The sequence below is a fragment of the Dermacentor albipictus genome, chromosome 1, assembly GCF_038994185.2.
Source record: "Dermacentor albipictus isolate Rhodes 1998 colony chromosome 1, USDA_Dalb.pri_finalv2, whole genome shotgun sequence".
Lineage (NCBI taxonomy): Eukaryota > Metazoa > Arthropoda > Arachnida > Ixodida > Ixodidae > Dermacentor > Dermacentor albipictus.
Window position 1 is genome coordinate 298,804,264 of NC_091821.1, and position 18,316 is coordinate 298,822,579.

General features: G+C 48.9%; 1 protein-coding gene across 5 annotated transcripts in view; it reads right to left on the reverse strand.

The window, feature by feature from the left end:
* Positions 1-18,316, reverse strand: part of LOC135916807 (parathyroid hormone/parathyroid hormone-related peptide receptor-like) — a 972,783-nt gene that overhangs the window by 140,137 nt on the left and 814,330 nt on the right. For all 5 annotated transcript variants that reach the window (XM_065450243.2, XM_065450244.2, XM_065450242.2 and 2 more), the window contains exon 10: positions 9,542-9,633. In XM_065450243.2, the coding sequence (XP_065306315.1) occupies positions 9,542-9,633 (92 nt within the window). The remainder of the gene's footprint in view (positions 1-9,541; positions 9,634-18,316) is intronic.

An 18,316-nucleotide genomic window follows, 5' to 3' on the forward strand; every position in this document is an offset into this window, starting at 1 on the left:
ACCTTTGAAAAAACCGTGCAAGTTTCGCACTCGAAATCGTCTCGTCCCTGCCTGATCGCCATGGTCCACTGGATGCCTGGAGGCCACCGACACCGCCACGCTACCCATTAGTAATGTCGGTCGAGCTTCGATAAATAGGCAGGCGTCTCTACAACTCGGCCGCAGTACGATACGCTACCCTGGAGTATGCAACAAACTGTCTGGCAGCGATTAGGATACGCAACCCTGGAGACGCCAACTTGGACGACAACTACGAGATCGTAGCCTCTTCGTATTGGTGACAAAGTTCGGAAGGAAGGTTTCAGGATTCGTGACTGCATATGGTGAGTGCACGGCTTTTCTTCACTAAGATATCACTAGGTCTTGCGTATTTTTTTGAAAGTACAGTGCAGTGATGTTTATTTAACCGTTGACGGAAGTTTTGAGCACTTCAAGGATGTTATTGAGGGAAAAGTTAGCACCACTAAGGGCAGCCATGAACTTGAAGGCACGAAACAAGCCAGAATTATTCAGCTTGACCAGAAAATTGGGCCTCCAAATAGCCGAATCAAAGAGAAAGACGGATATCATAGAGGCGATTGAAGTGACCGAGGCAGACGAAGATGAACTGAAGGAAAGCCTTGAGAGCATTGCAGAGGAAGAGGGTAAGCGGCTAGAGGAAGAAGAAGAATGTAAGCGCGTAGAAGAAAAGGAAGAGCGTAAGCGCCTAGATGAAAAAGAAGACCGCGAACGTGTTGCACGCGACGCACTCGAAATGAAGCGCTTAGAGATTGAGTTGCTGAAAGCTCAAACTACTGAACGACCTAGCTCAGAGGCACGTGAAAGCGAGCGCAGAATTACAGATTTGATGGCTCCCTACGCACTAGGATGGGACATATGTATTTTTCTGGTTCAACTTGAGCGCACGTGTGAAAAGGCTAAATTCGCGAGAAACACGTGGCCGCAACGCTTGCTTCCATTACTGCCACGTAAAGTATCTGATATCATTGCCCAGATCGGGAAAGAAGCAGAGGACTTCGATGAAGTCAATGCATATCTGCTAAAAAAGTATAGATTGTCAGCGGAAGCATTTAGGCGAAAATTCAGGGAAGTCGAGAAGAACAAAAGCGAGTCATACTCAGATTTTGCATACACCTTGGAGGTAAACCTGAAGAAATGGCTCAGAGAACAGGGTGCACTCGCTGACACCGAAAAGACTATACAGTGCGTTTCTATAGAACAGTTCTATCGCCGGCTGCAAGAAAACATCAAGTATTGGGTTCAGAGTAGGCCAGGCGTAGACACTATCACGAGAGCGACCAATCTCGCTGAGGAGTACGTAACCCGCCGTGCGTTCGAAAGCAACCAAGCTCCTAAGAAGGAGGTGAACAAATACAGACCCGACAAGCCAGATCGATGATCGAAGTCGAATCAGTATAAGTCAAAGGAAAGATCAGATTCAGTGAAAAGTAGCGACGAGAACAGCATGGGAAGGGAGGAGTCACCCGAACGGAGGGCAGAAAGGCAAAAGAAAACAGCTTTCGAGGCCAAGAAACCAATAGTTTGCTACAGCCGCCTCCAAACGGGGCATATCTCTGTGAGATGCAAAAGTCCAAAACAAATGTTAATGTCACTAACTAGTAATGAAGAAAATCTGACATTCCTAGAGCCGTACATTAGAGACCTCGTGGTAAACGGCAAACCGTGTAGGGTGCGCTTCCGCGACTCAACAGCCACAATGGACGTGGAGCATCCGTCATACGTTGAGGAAGGCCAATTCACAGGAGAATGTGCTTGGATAAGGCACGCCGTAGAGGTCTGCATTGTTTGTCTCCCTGTGGCCAAGATTCGTATCGAAGGCCCTATTGGAGTATTGGACACTGAAGCCGTCATCTTGGTACATCTCCCGCCTCAGTATCCATATTTGCTTTCTAACAAAGCTGAGGATTTGCTGCGACGCAAGGGAATCGGGTTTAGTGAAGCGGTAGTGACAGCCCTAACTCGTTTACAGGCAAGGGAGCTCGCGGCCAAGACAGTGTATGAATGTCCAGTGGTGGAGGAAACAGGTTCGATGAGGATTCGTCAACCAGCACCAAACAGGATAGCCCTGTAGGGGATAATGCGGAAAGTGCACCACCTAATGAAAACGTCAGGGAGGCGCCAGAGCCTGAACTATCTCGAGAGGCAGAATGCAGGAGAAACTTATTGAATGTAAGACCTGCCACATTGACTGCTGAGCAGGAAAAGGATTCCAGCCTGCGTCCCTTAAGGCCAGACGCTAAAGAAGTTGTGGCCAAACAGAGCCTAAAGTTCCTCAGGAGGGCAGGCGTCCTGTATAGAGAGAGAGAGAGAGAGAAAGGCAAAGGAAAGACAGGGAGGTTAACCAGAGATTATCTCCGGTTGGCTACCCTGTAGGAGCTCACTTGCAGGGCCTAATGGTCGGAGGGAACAGCAAACCCAGTGGCACCTTTCGCTTCCTCTAACCTAACCTTGTCGATGATATGCCCCCTTCTTCTGCACACCCTTCCTGTATAGAAAGTACACCAGTCGCAAGGGAGTGCAATTCGACCAGCTCGTGGTGCCGCATCCCTATCGTGAGCAGCTCCTCCACCTGGTCCACGGGGGCTTTTGGACAGGGAATCTTGGCATTCGTAAAACAAAGGACCGCTTACTGCAGGAGTTTTACTGGCCCGGCTGCGTTCGAGAAGTAGGAGGATTTGTGAGAAGCTGCGACGCATGTCAACGCTTAGGCAAGCCCGTAGATAAGGCTAAAGCGCCAATGAGACTTGTTTCCAGTATCACAGAGCCATTTCGCAGGCTCATAATAGACACAGTGGGACCACTTCCTGCAAGAGAGTCCGGCTATCGACATATTCTTCCTGTACTATGCCTCGCAACGAAATTTCCAGAGGCCGTGCCCCTCAAAGAACTAAGCTCGGTGGAGATCGTTGACCCGCTTTTGTCTATCTTCGCGTGAACAGGGTTACCCGCAGAAATCCCGTGAGATCAAGGATCCGTCTTTACGAGCGCACTGACCTCGACATTTCTGGAATAGTGCGGTATTCAGATTATTCATAGCTCAGTGTACCAACCGCAGTCAAACTCGATAGAGAAAGTCCACTCAGTCATGAAACGGCTTTTGACAGCCCTTTCCTATGAGCACAAAGCCTATTGGGCGGTTTGCTTGCCTGCAGTAATGTTCGCGCTTCGAACTGCACCGCACGAATCAACAACTTTTTCACCTTCAGAGCTCGTTTACGGTCGCTGCCTTCGCTCCCCGCTTCGCATGGTTCAAGAAGCCTGGGAAGTCCGGGCAGACGAAACTTCGTTTGTGGTATACGTGCTAGAGCTGTTGGACCGTCTGCACACTTCTCAAGAATTATCAGGGCAGGAAATGCGTACCGCATGAAGCTATGTAATGCATTACTATGACACGACGGTTCGGACGCGAGGCTTTGAAGTTGGGGATAAGGTAATGATACTGAAACCCTCATTGAAAAACAAGCTTGAGGTTCAATGGGAAGGACCGGTTGACATAATTCAGAAATTATCTGAAACCAACTACGTAATCACGGCACCGGGAAAACGAAGGACACCACAAGTGTACTATAGCAACCTTCTGAAACCCTACCGGCAGAGGGAGGCCACTGTGAACATGTCCCTTAACCAACCTGAGGAGATGCCTGTCGACTTTCTGGAGTTAACATCAGTGACGGAGGCAAAAGACATTCACGAGACCATTGACAAGCTAGTAGATCAGGCGGAGTTGAAGCCTAAGAAAAGGGCCGAACTGAGGGAACTCATTCTTGAATTTAAAGACAACTTCAGACACACCTGGCAGGACCACAGCGATCGTTCACGACATCGAGGTAACCTCGTCGGACCCAGTTCGTTCGAAAGCTCATCGCGTTTCACCTTGCCAGCGTCAAGTCATGGCCGCTGAAATAAACAAGATGTTAGAGCTAGGTGTAATCAAGCCAGGAGAGAGTAATTATACCTCGCCTCTCATCTTGGTTGAGTTCCCAGGAAAGAAGCCGCGACCATGTATCGTCTAGCGCAGGCTCAATTTTATCACGAAGGACGAGACTTGTCCAATACCGCATATCGAGGGAAGGCTTAAGAAAGTGAGCTGTGCTAATTTCATCTCTACGCTCCATTTAGTCGGAGAGTACTGGCAGGTTGCGTTGACCGAGAGGGCAAGCAGGCTCGCGGCGTTTATTTGCCCGATGGGAACCTTTTCGCCATAAGTACTGAGCTTCGGATTGAAGAATGCACCTTAGTGCTTCTCTAGCCTTATGGACCAGGTGCTACGAGGAATGGAGGACTTTGTACTTCCGTATCTCGATGACATAGCAGTCTTTTCTTCATCCTGGGCGGACTATATGTAACACGTGCGAACCGTGTTGTGCCGTCTACGAGAGGTGATTTTGACTGTCAAGGCTCCCGAATGCCAATTAGGGCGCGTGGAGGTAGCTTATCTAGGCCGTGTAATATGGCAAGGCCGTCGTCGGCCTTCCAAGGTTAACTGACCGCAATAGACAACTTCCCGCAGCCGTGCGCCAAGCGGGACATCAGATCATTACTTAGTTTGGCCGGTTATTACCAAAGATATATACCCCGTTGTTCCGATATTGCGAGTTCTTTAACCGATGCGCTCAGAAAAACAGAAACACAAACGGTAAAGTGGGATGACGCAAAAGAAAAGGCTTTTATTATGCTGAAGAAAGCACTAACGAGTCAGCCAGTGTGGGACGCGGCCGACTACTCTAAGCCACTCATTCTTCAGTGTGATGCCAGCGACAGGGGTATGGGTGTGGTGCTTTGTCAAAAAAGAGATGGCGAGAATTAGCACCCTGTACTGCAAGCCAGTAGAACGCTTTCAGTTCGTGAGGAAGCATATAGTGCATCAGAAAAGGTATTGCGCCTGCGTAGTACGGCCGGTGCTGAAGCTAGCTTACTATATCGCTGGTTCTAGGTCCACCAAAGAGACTGACCACTGTTCCCTCCCATGGCTGCAGTCCATGTCTACGAAAAACGGTGGTATTTTGCGCTGGTGCTTGGCTCTTCAACAGTACACCCTTGATATTCACTGCAAGAAGGGTAAGCTTAACGGTAATGCCGACGGTCTGAGTCGTTGCCCCTAGAGCAACAAAATCCTCATGCTCACACGGGTTTCTATGGCATTTTTACGTTCGTTCATACGTTTTTATCGCGAAGTTGTAGTGGATTGTTAGCTGATTTTAATAAGCACGTCTTAACGTTTTCAAGAAATGGTTGTCTTTAGTGTTCAGGGGGAGGGGGGGGGGGGTTGGGCGCGCGACTGGAATGGGAAAGGAGTAACGGGTTTTCTTTTTTTTTTAAGAAGCCTGTGTATCTTGGAGGAGGGTGGCCTTGTGCTCGCTGCTTTGTGGCTGTGGGCCCGGCACTGTTCTGGGGTGATTGCTTCCCCACGCAGGAGACGAAATGTTGCGAGACCTGTGTGCAAGTCCAGTTTCACCGTACCGGACCAAGGAGAACAGTCGCTAGAGTGCCGCGAGAACTGATAAACGACTCCCAGGAATCTACGAGCCACGAACCAAGGGTTCGTCACCCATGAGGGAATTCTGCTACTGAAATGCTGATTCCTCGCCCAGTGGCTGCTGGACCCTACGCGTCGGGATCTTCCTCCCCGCCGGAGATGCTGTTACGGTTGGCGTCTAGCACCCCGTGGAACAAGGATTCTCGTCCACCATGCGTCGTCGAAACGAAATGTGCCTTCCTAACTCACTGTGATTGTCTCGAGGGTATGCTGCTCTGGCGGAAGCCCCGCAGTGTTTACAGGCCCCTTTTGTGTGTGTGCGACTTTAGATGGACCTTTTCCTCGAACTGTCAAGCTCTACAGGAGAACTTCCGCGAACCAGCAACGCCCTGAAGAGAAAGACAAGCGTCTACAATTCCCGGACCTGAGGCTTGGTATAACCGGAGGCGGGACGTCTTTTCCCTGCTGCAGGCATGGTATAACCGGAGGCGGCACGCTCTTTCCTTGCTGCAGGCTTGGTATATATGGAGGCGGGACGCTTTTTCCTTGCTGTGGGCTTGGTATAAACGGAGACGGGACTCCCATCCACAAACCGGACTCTGTGCCTTTCACGTGACGTGGACGGGAGCAAGATCCCTACCACGATTTTAGAGAGACTATTTATGGGCTCCGAATTGTACTTTTTATAACTTCATTCTCTTCTTATCACCTTTCATCAACCTTTGCATAAACCGTGCAAGTTTCGCACTAGAAATTGTCTCTTCCCTCGCTGATCACCATGGTCCACTGGATGCCTGTAGCCCACCGAAAACGCCACGCTACCCAATGGTAACATCGGTCGAGCTTCGATAAACACGCGTCGCTGCAACTCGGCAGCAGTGCGATACGCTACCGTGGAGTACGCAACAGTCTCTGGAGGTAGAAACGGCTTCACCGGCGAAGGCGTGTGCCGGGTCACATTCACAGCTTGGCAGGCTAGGCAGCTTCCTGCCCAAGTTTCGAAAATCTTTGTTGATCCCTGGCTAGGTGAATCGGTGTGTGAGAAGCTCCTGTGTCGCACTGTTGCGAGGATAACTTAGCCCGTGCATTGAATCGAATATTGGCTGCACAGACTGATGGGGCACCAAATGGCGACGAGCTGCCTGCAATGTGGCGCACGTGACTAATGTTGCTATGCAGGGAAGCGGCACCTCTGCAAGCTGGAGTCACGACACTTTTTTCCACAAGTGGCGCAGCTCAGCGTCGTTTTGCTCAGCGAGGGCTAGACCTTAGAAATCCACAGGGCCAGCAGGCACAGCGCCGATCCGCAACAGTGCGTCAGCTGCCTGATTTTCGGTCCTCAGCGGTATGGCGGATGTCCGTACAAAATTCGGAAATAAAGGAGAGCTATCGAAGCTCACGTTGAGTACGAGGAGCTGTTCTTCTTGAAATCAAAGGTTAACGGCTTGTGGTCGGCCGGAATCTAAAAGCCACAGCGTTCAAGAAAAAAAAAACGGAAATGCTTGAGAGTGCAATGGATGGCCAACATTTCTCTGCTAAAAGTGCTCTAGCAAGCTTCTCTATGTTTGAGGCGCTTTGAGAAGAAGCTCAGACGACTCCAGGCTGTACCATCGTGCTGCTGCAGTACTGAACCCACTGCCGTGGTCAACGCGTCAACCATGAGGCGAGTCACCAATCGCGTTTTTGTTTCCTGGGGCAAGTGTTCGTGATTCGAACTGATGCGCCACCCTGTGTTTCACGGGCAACGCACTGTTTCGTAGCTTCGTGAGTTGCGGATACTCAACAAAACGAGAACAAGGTGAAAGCAAGAGCCAATGTTTGGACAAGTGGACTTTTCTTCAAGGCGACATATGCTTTCCTCGCCACAGTATATGAAGATGAAAGAACAAAGTGAGCACCCACTGCATATACTGTGTCGAGGAAAGCATATGTCAGCTCGAAGAAACGTCGGCTTGTGGAAACGTTGGCTCCTGCTTTCACCTACTCGTTTTGTTCATCGTCTTGAATTTCAATCTCCCGCCTTCCCCTTGTTTTCTTGGGTACTCAGAAAATATCTTGTCCTAAGTTGACACCGGCCGGAACGTACTGATGCCAAATGAGGTGAGGTTGGACTGCAGGGCAAGTATGTCGAGGAACGTGACATGATCTTTAGGTGCCGATCGCGTACACTCACATCTATGTTGAAAACCCTAAGGAAGTGCACTCCCAGTATGGCAAAGCTGACGTCGCGTATCACAAACACCCATCTGTGCTAGCGATGGAGCCCGATGTCTAGTGTTATTGGCCGGAGCCCATAGCACTTGATGGCAGTATTGTCCACTCCGCGGAGCACGAGTTTGGACTTGCCGCATTGCCGATCTACGGCCGTGGCGGGAACGATAGACAGCTCCGCTCCGGTGTCGACGAGGAGGCAGGTGCCGGTGGTGCAGCCGACAGTGAAGAATAGGCGGCTTGTGCCAGGGCTGATGCAGCATGCCGCCGTCAGCGACTGGCCGGTGCAGTTCCCGTCCACGAACAGTGCGGGTGCAGCGGCTTGCTTGTTCGCGAAAGCGACGGTGGTACCAACACAATTGCTGCGGCGTGTCTCTAGGTGCACTGCGAGACTGAATGCGAATGGTTTCGCTGAAATTGGTCGCCCGTGATGCCACCTGTCGTCAGATTCTCCAGTGCACTAGTAAGGCTGTCGTAAGGTGTAAGGCTGTTTCCTCCAGGCGGAAGAATAAGTCTCCTGGCTGTTAGACTCTGGCGGCGGGGATAGGTAACTGTGCCGCAGAAAAGCAATCGCATGCGCGGTCAGATAGTGCAGGTAGTGCATCGAGACTCGTCTCGTCAAAACCCGCTAGTACTATGCGCGCGAACTGTGGGAGGCGTCACAAGAGCAGCTAGCGCAAAAGTGGAAGCTGGCTCTCGTTTGCGGAATGCTCACCCAGTAACTGACGGAACCAATGCAGGAGTTGTGAAGGTCCTTGGTCGCCGAGTTCCTTGGAGAGAAGCTGTTGGAGCATACTCTTTTGCAATGGCTCGAGGCGCTGCAGGACCCTGCGTTTCAAGTCGTCGTATGCCCTGGCCGAAGGCGTGCCCTCTAGCAAGTCGTCTATGGCATATGAGATATCGGAGGGTAGCGCGGCGACGACATGATGGTACTTTGCTCTCTGTTAAGTGATGGACCGGAGGTGAAAACGGGCTTCTATTTGTATAAACCAAACTCGAGGATTTTTGGGGCAAAATCTGGGAAGCTGAAGCTTTGCGTCGACGACAGGAGACGTATCGTGGCGTCGTCTCTGTCAGCAAGAGTAAGAGCAGCGTCGCCCATGGCTAGTGCTCGAAAAAACGTATATGCCACGGTTCACCACTTGTTTGGAGCTCGGTTTGGCGCAGGCAAGGAATACACTTTTTTACAGCTTGAGAACAGGTTAAAACATGTTGGTGGGCTAGTTGGTTAGAATCCATGAGAGAGTGCATAAGCGCGACCGAACGAGGACGTAGAAAGAAACAAATACACAGAGAAAGCACTTCACTTTCAACTATTGATTTTATTTTATTGACATTGCATATTATTGACATTGCGTGGCTTTCCTATCACGTTTGTTTCCGCTCGTACGGTATATATACATCAATTCGCGCAAAAATGAAATCTATAGTTGAAAGTGAAGCGCTGTCTCTGTGTATCTGTTTCTTTCTACGTCCTCGTTCAGTCACGCTTATCCACTCTATCTTGAGAACGGGGAGTCGACTTGCTTTATTCAAAAGTAAAAGCAGGTTTGCCGAGTGGCAGTGGTAGCGCCCGAGTCGGGCAGTCGAGTTCCTTCCTCGACAGAGCACGGGGCATTGACTACCACGGCGAGGACAATGAAGTGACGGACGGCCGCCAGAAGTGCTCCGCATTAACAACGCAAAAGTTATGGCTTGCCTAAAAGCAAACGTCTGTGTGTGCCGCCCCTGCTGTGAGAAGCAAGATAAAGTTTTATTTGAACAGCAAGACATTGGGCATGGCCGACGGCGTGCAGTAGAAACATCTACAAATTGATTTCTTACTGCTCTTACCTGTAGCGGTATTTCCTTGCTTGTGGCGTTTGTGAGGCAAATAGTTTGGCGAACAACACACGCGTGATGTTTAGAAAGAGGATGAAGTTCACCTGCGAAAGGCATAAGAAGTGCGTCAGAATGGGTCAGCGCAGCCCAAAGGATGGAATCGCTAATAGCTAGAGACCTACGATGTTATTGCTTTTGTTCCGTTGGCTCATGAATACAAAGAAAGGCTTACCATGTCAACTCAGGAATAATCACGGTTGCCAATGTGCAACTGCCAGTCTACAAGCGATTGCTCAAGGCGCGCATTACAAGATGGCGGCTTGGATTGCAGCAATACCTTAGTTTGTGTCAGTTAATTGGTTCATCTTGACAATTTTCATAAAAACCCGCTAAAGACGAGGCCGAAAGGAACACATACGACAGGAATGGCGCTACTCCCAACTGGTCCCAAGTAGGACGGTTCCTGCAGGGGCACCTGAAGCGGTTACCAATCGAAGATCCTTTCATGGTGAGGTGCTCTGATGATGTTATCTGGCAGCTGCAAGATGGTCTCGAATATATAGCCACCGCTGTCTCACAGGACGTTGGGGACTTATATTATTCTGTGACGCGTAAAGGCATTGCTGTTCGCGAACAAATTAATGAAGTGGGTGAACTAAAATTCCAGGACTTAATATGCATCAACTGCGACAATTTTTAAACTTTTTTTTAGAATTTTGCTTCCATTCGACTGCTATTAGTCACGGTGGATTTTACTACATTCAACGCACAGGAATCTGTGTTGGTTTTGCTATTGCCCCCATATTATGTGACATTCTTTAGCGTGCGTTGACAACCGCATTAATGCGGAACTAAGCGAGAAATAAATCATCCGTGCACTTAGGTATGTAGACAACTATTTGATAGTCCTTAACAATTCCCCAGATCTGTGTTCTGACGATGCTGTAGCAGATTGACTAAAAATGTTCTCCAAGCAACTGCCCAATCACAATTGTATTCAGTTTCGGGACCTTAAAAGGGCCCTCAACTTCCCCTCGGGCTTTGAAAAAAAAAACCATTAAGCGGATGATACATGCTGCTGTGAACATCTCGGCCAAGTTAAGCACTCGTGCGCGACGCGTGAGGTTCACAAGCGGAGCGCGAAGTCACCTTTTTCTCAAACGCTCTCGTTTCAAAAGAAGCCAAGCTCTCACTATCTTTTGTGTGCGTCATGGCGTCATAAAGCACATTCCCTTAGATGGCTGCTATTGGCCGATCGTTGACATCAATCAAGAAGGGTGTTTGGATCAGTGCACTTGTTCCTACTGTTACCGTGGATATGAACTGACACATTTAAATAAATGGGTTGAAGTATAGCTGAAGTAAGCGAAAACTTCGCTTTAGATTTTCATATGGATCAAGCATTTCCGGGCGAAACCAACTGTCGTCTGCTGACGCTCAGCCATGGCTCAGCGGCGCCCAGAGCCAGCGCGCCCACGCACGTCCGAACTATTTTTCACCGCACTGCCTTTTCGGCATCGCCGCCTTCATGCCTCATTTGTTCCGAGTTGTTTTGAACGCCAGAAGTAGTCTCAAATCATACGAAGCTTATGACGCGGCACTGCCGCTTAGTTCCAACGCGGCGGATCCCGTGCTTGTCAGTGCGGATAGGGAGTATTCAAGTGGCGTCACGTACGCCATACTGTAGTCTCACTCGCAGCTTCCACTGTGCTGAGAGAAATAAGCGAATTGAGATAACACGCATGCTTTCATCGTGCTCGCTGTACTACAATATGGCGACCTTCATTGACGTCAGTGCATGCCACGTATGGTATATATATATATATATATATTGTAAGGAAGATAACGAACGTGCACACAGGGTCAGCAGCATCGGCAGCATCAAGCGCGCAGCAGAAGCTCGAGCTCGGTGACTGTGCTCGGTGCATCGTAGAACCGGCGGTCGCTACAAACCCGAATAAACTTCTTTTATAAGATATATATATATATATATATATATATATATATATATATATATTGTTACGTAGGAAGACGCCGACGAAAAGCTATGTACAAGTATCTTTACAAGGCAATACGCCGCACTTGGCCCAGAGGCAACAGCCCGCACTAGCCTCTAATCGTCGTCGTCTTCACCGTGCTCGCCTCTTTGTCAACGCAAATACTGTTCCTTCGCAATATATATATGTATATATATGCAAACGAGTCCATTGGTGACCAAGGCCGGCGAATGGAGCCTCATGAAACTTGAAGATTAGAGCAAAATACTATTTTTAGCGAACCACATACAGCTAGAACAACACACTTCGATAAGCGTCGCGCTTGTGAATGCACGGTTCCAACGGTAAGGTCCGAACTACAACCCGAAGTCGACTGTCAACTCGTTACGTGCACTTTTGTTTCCAGTAGTGTTCCAAGTACATGAAAACGTCTGTATATCACGAGCACATGCAGACGCGCACGACCTTCCATGTCGACAGAATTAAGGTCGTTGACCCTACGGCTCTCCTGTCGCTGCTTCGATCGCTCTCGTTTTCACGTAGCGGCAAAAGTGCCGAACGCGACCTCCCAATGCCAGTGGCACGGACCTGCCAAGGTTCAGGGGAGCAATCTTCTCTCCCTAATTAATCTTGAGGTGGGGCTACCATTGAGATCTCCAGCAGCCATACAGTGCTGAATGCACAGCCTGGCGAGGCTCCACAATGCGATACCTACCTCCGGACGTTGCAGCGCAGTAACTGCAGGTTCTCCAGAGCTGTCTGTATCCTCGATTTCTTCCACTCGACTCAATTCAGCAGAGGTGAATGTTACCCCCGAGATTGCGCCACCGACTGAGCGCGCTTAGCGCCCACAGCTGTTTCTGGGAGCAATGAGTAAGCAAGATGCGCCTTGCCATGTCATCGTGTGCAAAGCCAGCGACAGAAAATCCGTGAAATCTCGGTATTTGCTGCCTCAAGATGAATCCTTGCGGTCTGCTTGGCTACAGCGCATTGGCCTTCCTTCCACGAAGATGGGGAAAAATTAAGCGTTTGCTGTAGGGACATCGCAAGTGATGCCTTCGGTTACGAATCGGAACGTCTACAGGGCACAGACGCCAGTTGGACACGTTTGCATTTGAACGCAAATGCGCTGCCGACGTTGTTACTTCCCGAGAGATAGGTAAGCGCAAAATTAATTTTTGTCATTCTTTAAGTCTACAAGCTTGTAGCAATACGATGGTGCACTTGTCAATCAGGCGCAGTGGAAAATATGCTATAGTTTTCCACATCTAATTAGTCGGTCACAAGCACTGATGTATGGACACTGCAGCAGTAATACGGGTGTATGAGAGATGCTGTGTAACGTATCCGTGATCCCAATAAAATGAATTAATTTCAGCCCACTTCAATTACGACCATTCTGAGTATTTCTTTAGCTTCACAAAGATTTAATGAGTTAGACATCAAAATTGTGCCTCAGTTCAAACATTCTGAGATGCAGTACTTATTGGACGACAGTTGCATTGTTCAATGTGCTAATAAATAATACTGAACTAATTAGGTTGTGGCCAATCTTGCAAAAAAAATGACACAGGTTGATGCTTCATGTATGCCAGCATAGTAGCACCTCGCCCCCCCCCCCCTCGAGGGTAAATTGACATTCCAGGTTGTATTTTTCTGAAACGCATTCTTTGTGCTATGGGGAGCAACACTGTACAATAATACTTTATGTCATGAGATTGTTCGGATACAATTGGCTATGAAACAGGCTAGTGTTGAGTTTTCTACAGAATACACGTGCTTTTGAATTGTTTCGACATGTGGCATAATGCAATAAATTATATGCTAATCCGAAAATTGCATAATTGCACTAATCTAACAATTCAAATGCGATGTGTCATATAGTAAAAATAGTCTCTAAAATGTAACACAACTAGATTCCTATTTGTTATATCGTGCATATTAAATCAGTACGACAGGAATGGAGACATTACTCATCCTCTGCATTTATTCTATGTTCTTTTTCCTCTCCCTTGGGCGGCTCCAAGCGCGCGCCTTCTCATGGCGCTGCGGTAGGCAGCGACGCCTTATATAACATATCCCCTCGTGAAAAAAAAAATGGTCCGTTACTTCCTGATGTAGTCGTGCAGCTTCTTTGGTGTCTTCTTGTTGCGGGCGCTTCTCCTCACGCGTTCTTCGCATCTTGGCAAATTAGCTGAAGCTTGTTGCGTGTGCCCTGCAGCACGTGGTTCAGGAATCAGGGGTGCATTATCTGCGCGTGATGTGCCAGGTTGTGACGGATGGCTTACAGCCGCACTCGTTGAGTGATCGGATGCCGGTGACCAGTTCATGACAGCCGTGGTACCTAATTTCATTTTGCTGATAGCTTGAGGGTGAATGGCCGCTAATTTGGAAGCATTCCACACCCACCCATCTTCCAAGAGGTAGGAGGCGGGTCCGCGCTGTCCAATAATTTTCTTGGGTGCAGAAAACTGTGAAGATAACTTCCCTTGGACTGCAGGTAGTTTAACCCGCACGTAGTCACCAACGGCGAAGTTGGGTTCCTTGGCACCGCGTTTTTGATCGGTGTAGCGCTTCGACGTCATTTGCTTGTTCTTGATGCGTTCTCTCAACAGCAGTAGTGCCTTTGAAGGGTCATTGGTGAAACATTTGTCAGGGAATCCCACAATGTCAAGTCTGGTGCGAGGTTGGCGTCCGTGAAGAAGAACAGCGGGTGCAGCACCAGTAGTCGCATGAGGCGTACAGCGATATATTTGTAGGTAATCAAACATCGCTGTTCTTATCTCACGACGTTCTAACAGGGCTAATTGAATATAGGACTTTAATACCCTGTTAAATCTTTCCACTAAACCGTTAGCTTGCGGGTAATACACTGAAGAGTTGTAATGGGTGATTCCGCGCTCTGTGAGAAAATCTTGAAAATTCGCTGAAGAAAATTGTGGTCCATGATCGGATACGATCCCACGTGGATATCCTTCTCTCGCGAAAAGTTCAAGTAGGAATTTGGTCACTGTAGACGTGGTCGCATCGCGTACGAAAGTCACCTCTGGCCACTTGCTGTAGTAATCAATAAGCGTAATGGCAAATCGACAGTCCGTTGGAGCTTGCGCGAAAGGTCCCACAATGTCGATAGCAACTTTGTCCCAGGCTCTCTCAGGAAGAGTGACGGGTTGCATTGGAGCTGCAGAAGTATGTGCTGATTTGTCACATGACTGGCAGGCTACACATGTGCGTACAAGTTCTTCAATGTGATTGTCCATGCACGGCCACCAATATGACTCCCTAAGACGAGCTTTGGTACGACTAATTCCTGGGTGTGACTCATGCGCCAGATCCATAAGACGGCGGGTCAAAGCTGAAGGCACGACAATCCTGTCACCCCCGCAAAGAATGTCGCTAACAACAGAGAGTTCAGATCGCACGTGAAAGTAAGGAAGCAGCTCTTTTGACAAGGATTTCTTGTCAGGCCAAGAAGTAGTGTTAAACTGCTTAACTTGAGAGATAGCCTGATCGGCGGCACTTGCTTCTCGAAGCTCCTGCATGGTAACTACTGGGGACAAGAGACATATAAATTCTTCTTCGGGTGCATCATGGATGAAACTCTGTACGGGCAGCCGGGAGAGTGCGTCAGCCACGACGTTTTCGCTACCCTTCCTGTATTCCATGATGTAGTTGTAGCACAGCAACCGGGATGACCAGCGCGCAATCCTTAAAGGACGGTGACCTGTGCCTTTCGTTGAGAGGAGCGTCACCAAAGCAGCGTGGTCTGTCCGCAAGATGAAAGGTCGGCCCCACAGGTAAACGTGCCAGTGCTCGCAGGCCCAGACGCAGGCAAGGGCCTCACGTTCACCGACGGAGTACTTCCGTTCATGCGGTTGAAGAGTGCGTGAGGCGAACGCGACAGTCTGCAGTGATGTTCCGTTATCCTGCTGCAGTACAGCACCTATTCCATATCCCGAGGCATCAGTTGTAACGTACACGGGTAATTGAGGATCAAAAAGGTGAAGAACTTCACAAGATGTTATCAACGTTTTCAGCTGCTCCAAGCCGGTTTGGGCTGCCGCAGTCCAAGCGAAAGGCGCGTTTCCGCGAAGCAAAGCACGCATTGGCTCCACAACATCAGAAAAATGCGGGATGAACTTCGAGTAGAAGCCTGCGAGTCCCAGCAGCGAGCGAAGTTCATTAATATTTGTAGGTGATGGTGCCTTGGTTATCGCCTCGATAGATGACATCAGTGGGAATAACCCTTTGGCGCTGACAACATGGCCTAGGAAAGTCAACTCTGTGACGTCGAAAACACATTTATGGTTGAGCCTGAGGCCAGCGTCAGAGAGCCGTTTCAAAACAGTGCGCAAATTGACCAAGTGATCCTCTCTGGAGCGTCCGTACACGATTATGTCGTCAATGTAAAACAAGACACCTTTGCATCCTTGGAGGATCATATGCATCATCTTCTGAAACGCTGACGGTGCCGATGCCAGTCCAAAGCACACCCTCTTAAACCGAAATAGTCCGTCGTGGGTTATAAACGTCGTAAGATCACGACTCTCTGGACTTAGTGGTAACTGATGGTATGCAGAAGCTAAATCTAGCTTGGAGAATCGCTGTGCACCAGCCAAGCTGTTCAAAAGTTCCTCAGTTTGTGGCAGGGGAAAACTGTCCACTACTATAGATTTGTTTGGCTCTCGTAGGTCTACGCACATGCGAATCGAGCCATCCTTTTTTCTGGCTACGACAATTGGCGAGACCCACTCTGAAGAATCGACGCGCTCAATGATGTCCTGGGCTTCTAATTTTTGTACTTCTGCCGAGACTTGCTCACGAATGACGAGTGGGAGTCGTCTTAATTTGCTGGCCACTGGTTGAACAGATGCGCGAACTCGGACCTTGTGAGTGAAACCTCTGACAGTTCCTAGCTGCTTTTCAAACAAGTGCTCGAACTCGGAACGTAATTCAGGAGGGAGCACAGGAGTTTCTTGCGTCGTTAGCAGACACCTGAGATGTGACCCTTGAATCTTCATATCCAGAGCCGCGATGCCATCTAAACCAAGAAGGGTTGTTCCTCCCGACACAACGTACAGAAGGACAGAAGTGCATCGGCCATGAAATGAAACTGGAGCAATGAAACATCCTTTTATAGGAATTGCTGTCTTAGAATAATCGAGGAGCTGGACGGACGTTGATGTCAGGGGAAATACAGTATCGAAATGGCGTCGGTAAAGCTCTTCGGCTAGGATTGAAACTGATGATCCAGTGTCAATCAGGAACGACACGGAAATTCCTTCAATTTCCAAAACTGCATAAATTCCCTTCTTACGACACATGCACATGCTATACATGCACGTGCACATGCTATACGACGCCAACTGAAAGTCGTCGAGCTCTGAAAGAGCAAGAATGTTATCGTTGTGGTTCTTTGGACCATCTGGCGAATAGCCCTCACTGCAAAGCTAAGACACTTAAGTGTCGCAGGTGTGGAAAGACTGGCCATCTGGAAAAGTTGTGCAAGTCTTCCCGAAAGTCTGAAAAGAAAATTCAGCATGTCACGGAAGGCGACGCAGATACAGCTGACACGGACGATCACATAAGTGTTTGTCACATCTGGAGTCGTAAGAAGGGAATTTATGCAGTTTTGGAAATTGAAGGAATTTCCGTGTCGTTCCTGATTGACACTGGATCATCAGTTTCAATCCTAGCCGAAGAGCTTTACCGACGCCATTTCGATACTGTATTTCCCCTGACATCAACGTCCGTCCAGCTCCTCGATTATTCTAAGTCAGCAATTCCTATAAAAGGATGTTTCATTGCTCCAGTTTCATTTCATGGCCGATGCACTTCTGTCCTTCTGTACGTTGTGTCGGGAAGAACAACCCTTCTTGGTTTAGATCGCATCGCGGCTCTGGATATGAAGATTCAAGGGTCACCTCTCAGGTGTCTGCTAACGACGCAAGAAACTCCTGTGCTCCCTCCTGAATTACGTTCCGAGTTCGAGCACTTGTTTGAAAAGCAGCTAGGAACTGTCAGAGGTTTCACTCACAAGGTCCGAGTTCGCGCATCTGTTCAACCAGTGGCCAGCAAATTGAGACGACTCCCACTCGTCATTCGTGAGCAAGTCTCGGCAGAAGTGCAAAAATTAGAAGCCCAGGACATCATTGAGCGCGTCGATTCTTCAGAGTGGGTCTCGCCAATTGTCGTAGCCAGAAAAAAGGATGGCTCGATTCGCATGTGCGTAGACCTACGAGAGCCAAACAAATCTATAGTAGTGGACAGTTTTCCCCTGCCACAAACTGAGGAACTTTTGAACAGCTTGGCTGGTGCACAGCGATTCTCCAGGCTAGATTTAGCTTCTGCATACCATCAGTTACCACTAAGTCCAGAGAGTCGTGATCTTACGACGTTTATAACCCCCGACGGACTATTTCGCTTTAAGAGGGTGTGCTTTGGACTGGCATCGGCACCGTCAGCGTTTCAGAAGATGATGCATATGATCCTCCAAGGATGCAAAGGTGTCTTGTTTTACATTGACGACATAATCGTGTACGGACGCTCCAGAGAGGATCACTTGGTCAATTTGCGCACTGTTTTGCAACGGCTCTCTGACGCTGGCCTCAGGCTCAACCATAAATGTGTTTTCGATGTCACAGAGTTGACTTTCCTAGGCCATGTTGTCAGCGCCAAAGGGTTATTCCCACTGATGTCATCTATCGAGGCGATAACCAAGGCACCATCACCTACAAATATTAATGAACTTCGCTCGCTGCTGGGACTCGCAGGCTTCTACTCGAAGTTC